Raw genomic sequence first — 8,421 nt, forward strand, 5'->3', positions numbered from 1 at the left:
AGAATAACTCTAAACATTAAAGACTTACGATGAAAGCTGCAACCCGAAAATAGAAGAAAAAAATTGTAAGTGCTGGATTTCAAACTTCTAATTTGTTGACTATCACTTTTTAAAAATGTCTGCATAAACTAAGCTTAACTTCGAGCCCATGCATCAATAAATATTATTATGCCATTCCTCCTCTAATTACTTCAAATAAAAGGAAAGACGTAGGTATTGCTTTACCTTTCTCCTAATCTAAAACCATACGTCCAATACATACATGGTTTCAATTGGACAGCTGTTTTAAGTGCAATTGGTTCTGAGATTCTAATTTGCAAGAAATATGAAATAAGCATATTGTAACTGCCGACATTGATCTGTGGTTCTTTGTTAACTGCTGAAAACTGTTTAAACGGTGTAAAGCTAACAATCTAGAGCTTTCATAATAGCCTATTAACTCCCTGTGTCCTAATAAACCGGCTATAGTGGCCAAGGCAAGATAGATTATGACCAGCTCACATGGCAGCTTCTCCTTGATTACCTCTGAGCAAGTGATGGATCATACGGTGCTCCCCAAACCGAACCAGGAACAGTTTGAATGCCAGTTGCAGCAGTAGCAGTTGGAACATTAGCACTATTACCATATGGGATCATGCCTTCGGCGGGGCCAAGACCCATCTGCATTATAGGCTGACCATATCCATCAAAATAGGTGCTGCTACCTTGAAAAGGTGGAATATATGAACGATTAGGATTCATGTAGCCAGCAGCATATGGTACTGGCCCTATTGGTGCTACAGAACACAGCATTAGTGGAAGTGTTAGCAAAGGGAAAAGAAAAGCGCAAAAGGAAATGAAGCAACCAGAGTGCCGACTAATATAACCACCATCTCTACAGGAAAGGAAAGTTACCATGCACTTTCTTCTCAGCACTCAAGACTTCAGCGCGTAACTTTTCAACTTCTCTTGCCATCCCAATTAGTTCCTTCTCCATAGCTTGCATTTGCTCCACTTGCTCTATGTTTGAACCTTTTTCATACTGAAATGTAACCCTACACATAAAAGAGATTGAAACAATAGTAAGAACCAACTTCTTAGCAACTTTATGGTAGGAAACACAACAATGAAATATGAAATAGAGAGACCTCGAGCTAAGAAACATATTTATTTTGCTCACTTAAACATTTGGGAAAGTCGCATGACTTATGACCCTGGGCTCATAGAATGAGTTTTATAGCAATCAATATATAAATTTGGTGTCATGCCAAGCTCATTGGAACCTTGTGTTTACAGTCATTTACTTAAAACAGCATGCCACATTAGAGCTGGGGCATGGGGTAATAACAACAATAGCACATTCACCAACATGCCAATTTTATCAACACTTACCTGGAAATTTAACATTCAGATGAACACTAGAGCAAATAAATCAGATTTACAAGAAACGGGGTCCTAAAATTTGCATCAATTTGAATGACTAAATGCAGCACATAGGCCTGTGGTATTTCATGACAAGACCTTTATATTAACAATAAAACATTTTGCCACAATAACAACAAAATATTGTAACAAAAATTTTTGATGTTAAACACTTATTGAAGGGTTACAGCACACCTAGCAACAATACAACTTGTTTAACTCACCGTAATTTCTGGTGCTCTTTCCTCAAACCTTCAAGTTCAGCATGCAACTCTGGCAGACTCTTAGCATCAGCCTGAGTTTTCAGTAACTCCTGAGAGGCCTGTCCAATTTGGGTGACCAACTCTTGTCTGGCTTTGACTAAGTTTTGCGCCTCAATGTGTACCTGTTGCAACTCCTTTTTCACACTGTCACCAACCCGAATATCCGCTTCCATTTTCACAATCTTTTCCTGCAGAACCCTGATCTGAATATCACTCTCAATCTGGATGCTTTTGATGTGTTCCTTAAGTCTCTGTGCTTCATGCCGAGCAGCAACAAGGTCTTCGCTCAAGGCAACATGACTAGCTGCCAATCTGTGCTTGTCACCAACAAGTTGCTCAATTTCTGCAGCCTGAGAAGCAATCTTGTTCTCTAAAAGCTCAGGCGGAGGAAGTGGCTCCCAAGCCCTATGGGCAGCAGAACCTGGGCCAGCAAGTGGACCATGTCGTATCACACCTGAAGCCTGGATGGAACGTCCCTCGCATGCTGATCGGATTTTTCTAGAAGCCATCAGCCTGATAGTCCGCTCAGACTAGGCCACAGTTAAATAATAATCTGGAGAATAGACACCTTAGGTGTGGACACCAAATTTTGTTTATATATACATATATATGTGTGTGTGTATATATATATATATAGAGAGAGAGAGAGAAAGAGAGAAAGAATCAGTCACAGGCCTCAAGACAACGTATGAGACAACGGAGAGAAATTAAAGAGCATACCCTGCTATAACCAAATTCTACTTAATAAATACCAAGCATCCGCCCAAACAGCAACCCTCCTCCATGGAGAGAAAAAAGAAAAAAGCGAAGCTGGATGTAAAAGGGAAAAAAAAAAAAAAAGATAAACCCTGATACAGATTGCAAAAGGAAGAATGTCCTTCAAACTTGGGCTTCAAATTATACCCAATGAAAAGAAAAAAAACAATAAAATTGTATAATGCGCATGGGAGATTCCTCACTCAATCATCAATAACTGCCAAGAAGCATTGCAAGGTTCCTTTTTCCTTTTCTCTAACTTCTATTGAATGAATTTAATTCAATAATACACCTAACAACAAGAAATGAGTGGCACAAGAAGATTCCAACTACAACCTAACTTGATCCTCTTATTTGGTTTTTCATACAGCTGACCCCAGAGTATGGGATATAAGGCTTAGTGTGTTGTTATTGTTGTTATAATATACCTAGCAACAACAACATGAATTAATTAAAAATATGAAACAGTTTTGCTATCATGGCAAGGGAAATAGATCCTTTCCACATGCAATTTACCAACATGATAAACACATTTAAAATTCACTTTGGAGACATTGATTATCGAGAAAATAGTATGTCCTACAGTGCAACAGAAACAAACAAGGTTCTTCTCACTATGTGGAGTCATCTAAATGCATCATTACTGAAGATAATTTACTATTTCTCCAAAGATACTTTATCAATAATAATATCTTGTTAACTTGATTTTCTTTAATTGCTGTAGTCATTCAATAACTATCCTTACCTTCAATTATATGAGGATAGATTAGTGGCCTCAATATTCCAGTAAAATGAAAACCTAAACTTGGTTGAACAATTGAAGGTAAAGGGATAAATTACAAAAAGCATGCTTAGGTTATATAAAAATTAACATTAACACCTTGAATTTTGTGGAGTTAGAACCTGGAACATACATTCACCTAAATGATATGACCAATCTTTTGACACGTAACTCTCTACACACATTTTTAAGACATGTAATATTTTCTCTGGAAATATAAGGAAAGTGTTGTTTGAAAATGACCTTAAGGGGGATTTTGTTGTTTAACCGACAGTAAATAATAAAGACAACTACAAATGACTGACACAAATACCAAAAGCAACATAAGACCTTAAAGTTTATATTTCTCCTCAAGACAGGAGAAATCTAACATGTAGCAGTACCAAATGCTAGACAAAAACTATGGAAAATGCTCAATTTTCTGTCTCAATAATCAAAACAAACCACATAAAGAGAAGGAATTTTAATGGCATCCTACACCATCTCAAACCTGACTTAAAAGTTAGCACCAGCCTTTGAAACAGATATTTGATCAAACTTGTAACCAGTTAATGCTCTCATATCTACCTGCCAACATCATTAACCCAGAGAGAAAATTTACAAAGAATCATCAGTTTAAATTTCACTACAAGTATCTAGCCAGTTACTTAATCAGTAATTCCTCCTAGATATATAGTTTCTCCACAACCCCTCTAGCGTCAAATGTTTTGCACTAAGCTTAAACAAAATGCAAACATCCCTCATGTTAAATTCTCCCAGACACATATATCATTAGATTCTTTTTTTTTTTTTTTGGGTCACATCATTATATTCTTATTAGGTGTTTATGGTTTAAGGTTATGTTACATCACAGGAAAATGGACAAAAGGAACAGCAAACACAGCCTTCCTACATGGCAAAAAAGGCCAGATTCACAAAGGATGCTTTGGAATCTGCTTACAGAACTGTCAAAACTGAGAGTGGATGTTGCTCTCTCCAGATTGGTGCCTTTTTATATCTGATAAAATAAATTAAGGAACATATAACTTCAAATTAGCATAAGATCACAAATCAAAGAGAATTTAGAGAAGTATTGATTTAACATATTGAGATAAATTGATGTGTTGGCTCCACAATGGAGTGAAGCATGAGCTTTGAGGATGTGTCTGCTCTAAGGCGCATCTTACTAACGTCCTTCCCTAGAGGATAGGATGCATGTCACTATTTTTATGTTGTAAGGGAAAAATATTTAATTTTAACAGTTGTGACAGATGAATGTAGACATCCAATAGGAGAAGTGGCATCATCGCATGCTTATAAATACCCAACCATTCTAAAGACAAACTTCATTTGTTTATTCACCTCCAACCCACTAAATTCTCTATATTGTTTCACTTTGATCTTCTTCCTCCACCATCGAAGAATCCTAAATGATAAGCTCCTTCTTTACGTAGTCATTTCCAAAAAAGATTATCCTGAACATCATCTAATGTTTAGCCAAAGATAGAAAAGTCCAATCTGTTCTCCATGCAAAATCATAGTGTATTATTGCAGCATAGCTTCATTCTGTTAATAGCCAAACCAAACAATAACGGATGCCACAATAACAATCACCCCTTAACTCTGTTAATCCCTTCAAAATTTTATCCTCTTCCTATGACTAGAATAAATGCAAATTTGGTTTTGGCATGAATCTAACTGACGCTGCTTCATTCCACAAGCAAAGTGCAGTGGGCCACTATACCATTTTAAAAACATAATTAAAAATCTCCCATGATTTGCAACGATACTGATTTATGACTTTGCTATTGTGGTAAACAGGAATCCAGCTCAGACCTGTTAGGAGAACTCCACAGGATTCATTGATTCATTCACTATTTTTAAATCCTACATTCTTAAAGGCGGCTTTAATCAAACAAATGTGGCAATTCTCCTACATAATCCACATTCAAACCTTTCTCTTTATGCATAACTATAACTTCAAACATGTATCATCCTTAAAGGAATAAAGAGGGAAATTCTGCTATTTCTTAATATTCATTTTCCAATACATGACAAAAAAATTAATGTTCAAGCACAACAATTTTCATTTGGGTTTTTCTCAGCCACATTATCCATTAATAACTTTACAAAGTTTTAATTTCTTGAATCGTGTCCAATGTCCGCAATGTCTTGTTCCGTCACTAACATTAATCTCATGTTCAATGTTCAATACTTACATCCATTATTTAGTTTTGCTACCTAAGTCATCTAAGTAGAATCGTAAGTAAAAAAGGATTAACCAACCAAACTTGTCATACTTTCAACTATTTTCGATTCATTTTCTGACATCTTCCAAGGTTTCGTTTTCAGTATAACACTTGAAATGCAGATTCTGTAAACTTCCCCTCTTTAAGAAAAAGGTTTTAATTGTTCAAGTTTCTTGATCAATTCTTTTATTTTGCATTTATTAATCAGTTTCAGTACTAAAATTATCCAAACAACAACGCCCATGATTGAAAAAGAAAAAAAAAACGGTTATGACCAAATTACCTTCTGCTTGCAGGGCTTGAGAAACCGGTCGTGGAAGCCTTTGGTTTTCGACACAGGTGTCGTTACAAAGCCCAAACTTCTACCAATCAAACTTGGAGAGTTTAAAGCAATTGTATTGCTTCAAGCCTGTCCTTTGATATTCAGATTTTTAGAGAGAGAGTCTGAAATCGGATTGAAGAAAGAAATAAAAATAAAAAGGAACGGAAGGGGGAGTTTATAACGGAGTGTAACTGGCAGCGACATCGGCCTCCTGGTCAGCGGGGCCAAACCCTCGGTAGGAAAAAGAAGCCATAAGCATTGGTTTTTTCGAGTGGAATATTAATATTTTTTTATAAATTACATAAATATATCTTGTAATTTAATGAGTTTATCCTTTCAAAATAAAAAGGTGATTTTTTACTATCTTGACTTGTGAAATTGATGTCATTTCGTTAGCATTCTTTGGACACCATCGGTCCTAAATGACAAGACCTTATTGTTACAAAACTCATACTTGTTCTCTAAGCATTTGAAACAGAAAGCAAAACTTTATTATTTACAATCAAATCATCTCATTTGAAAATGATCAAATATTTTCATTCAAGAATCAAATCAAAAAGCTTTTCAATTTTGATTAAAATAAATTTTTTAAGGTGAAAATTTAGGCAAAAATCAATCGAAAATTAATTGAAATGGCAATGGTCGAAGCACTTTAGACATCATTCGACACAAAAACGAGACATGAATACTATGTATTATGCAAGCTTTCATAACCTAATAAGGTATGTACGGTTCTCACTTCCATTTTATTAAGGTTGGTTGAAATCTTTTATTTAGGGTTTATTAAATTTAAGAATTTTAAGATTTTTTATTCTAAATAACTAAATTACAAATATGTTATAAAGCTTTTATACATGAATTATCTTCGTTAAGTTTATAATCCTTTATGAACATAATAACTTAGGATACATCATGATACAATAACTTCATTGATGCTATATTGTAAGTAATAGCTTAACATTCATGTGAAATCTATAGATTTTTACACTTTAAGATTGAAAATATTCTGGTTTGCAAAAAAATAAAGAAAAAAATTGCAATTAAATACCTAAGGAAGGGGATAATGATAGCTATGAGAAGTGTTGCATTCTTAATTTTTTACTACCAACAATGTTTAAATATGCATTTCTGAAATAGACTTCAAATTTGAGTAAAATAAAAATTTATTTTTACAGATGTGGAATTAGAATAAAACACTTGAATTTTATCATGGTGGGTCATTTGTCCATATTCTTTATAAGGTTTGGATAGGAGGGGATGTTGTATGGTTCGATGATTTTTCTTCAGACTAATTATTATTTTTTCAAGTGCAAGAGTAGATTATAAAATCAAGCTATAAGTCCACTAGTAAAGTGTATTATTGTGTTCCTAAGCTATCTTTGGATGATAGATTAATAGAAATTCGTCTAGATAGAGATGTTGAAGTTATGGTTTGTAGTCATAAGGACAAAAGAACAATCCCAATTTATGTTGTAGCCGGTGAACCTCTTTGTCTATTGTTTATCCATATACACCAGGTGTGAATGAAAAATAGGTAAAAATGGTTAACCTAGTGTTGTTAATTTAGGTAAGAGTGCAGATGAAGTTGGAAAATGTTGATAAAAAGGTTGGAATGTATATGAGGAAAATGATTTTAGTGGACACAGTGATAAGGATAATAATGATTATTTGGCAAATAGTAATGGTTATTCTAGCAGTAACCCTAGTTGGTTGAATGAAGGGTTTTTAGAATCTCATGATATTTTTTGGGATAAAAAAGTTGTTGATGGTTCTAACTAAAAAAAAGGGAAAACGCTACTATTAGATAACCTTGTTCAGATCCAATGGTTCAAAGTAATAATGTAAAGGAGTTTAAGGATGATATGATAAATGATGATGATTCACACAGTGTTCATAGATCTAATGATAAAGAATACCAATATATTTTGTTTAATGAAAATGTTGATATGAAAAATCCAGAGTTAAAGATTGAAATGAAGTCTATTAGTACTTTTGTTTATATAAATTCACTAAAAGAGTATTGTGTGAGCAAAAATTTTGACTACAAATTCAAAAGAAATGATGGGAAAAAGATTAGTGTTTCATATGTTAAGGACAGTGGATGGAGAATATATGCTTCTATGATGAAGGAAGATCAAAGCTTTCAATCAAGACTTTTAATCCAAAAGCACAGTTGTCTAAAGAAGTTCAAGATTAACCAAGTTACTGCACCTTATTTGGTTAAAAAATTCTTTGATGACTTGAAAGATAATCTTAATTGGAAACGTAAAAAGATTAGGAGAAAGATATCTAGAGAGTTGAAAGTTGATGTATTTATGTCTTAAGTGTATAAAGCTAAAAAAAACCCAGAAAAATTATGGAAGGGAATGTTGAGTTGTAGTGTGCCAAATTATGAGATTATTGTTATATGATTCAATAGATAAATCCAAGGAGCTTTACATTGATGAAATTAGAATCTTAAAATTTTGATGATGAAACTGGTGATCCTAGAGATTTTATTCTTAAATTTAAAAAGATCTTCATTATGTTTGATGCTTAGAGAAGGGATTCATTAATGGATGTAAAAAGTTGATATGACTGAAAGGCCATCACTTAAAATGTCATTTTGAAGGATAATTACTCAATGCTGTTGCTCGAGTTGAAAATGAAAATTTTTTCTGTTTTGTTATG

The 8,421-nt window shown here is 33.9% G+C and overlaps 1 protein-coding gene across 6 annotated transcripts; it reads right to left on the bottom strand.

Annotated features, from left to right (window-relative positions):
* Positions 1-152: 152 nt before the first annotated feature.
* Positions 153-6,029, bottom strand: LOC111298958 (protein FLX-like 4). Of its 6 annotated transcripts, XM_089746982.1 has the most exons (6): positions 5,713-6,029; positions 3,692-3,768; positions 2,385-2,474; positions 1,626-2,232; positions 895-1,034; positions 153-776 (listed from the first exon to the last, which is right to left on the bottom strand). In XM_089746982.1, the coding sequence occupies exons 4-6, from the start codon at positions 2,171-2,173 to the stop codon at positions 520-522; spliced, it is 945 nt and encodes a 314-aa protein (XP_089603108.1). In that variant the 5' UTR covers positions 2,174-2,232; positions 2,385-2,474; positions 3,692-3,768; positions 5,713-6,029; the 3' UTR covers positions 153-519. The 6 variants fall into 6 exon arrangements, with proteins under 6 accessions (XP_089603108.1, XP_089603109.1, XP_022749463.1 ...); XM_089746983.1 differs by lacking the exon at positions 3,692-3,768; XM_022893728.2 differs by lacking the exon at positions 2,385-2,474 and having other exon boundaries at positions 1,626-2,217.
* Between the last annotated feature and the right edge of the window lie 2,392 nt (positions 6,030-8,421).

The sequence above is a fragment of the Durio zibethinus genome, chromosome 18 (genome assembly GCF_047325235.1).
Source record: "Durio zibethinus cultivar Kanyao isolate XHJ-2024 chromosome 18, ASM4732523v1, whole genome shotgun sequence".
Lineage (NCBI taxonomy): Eukaryota > Viridiplantae > Streptophyta > Magnoliopsida > Malvales > Malvaceae > Durio > Durio zibethinus.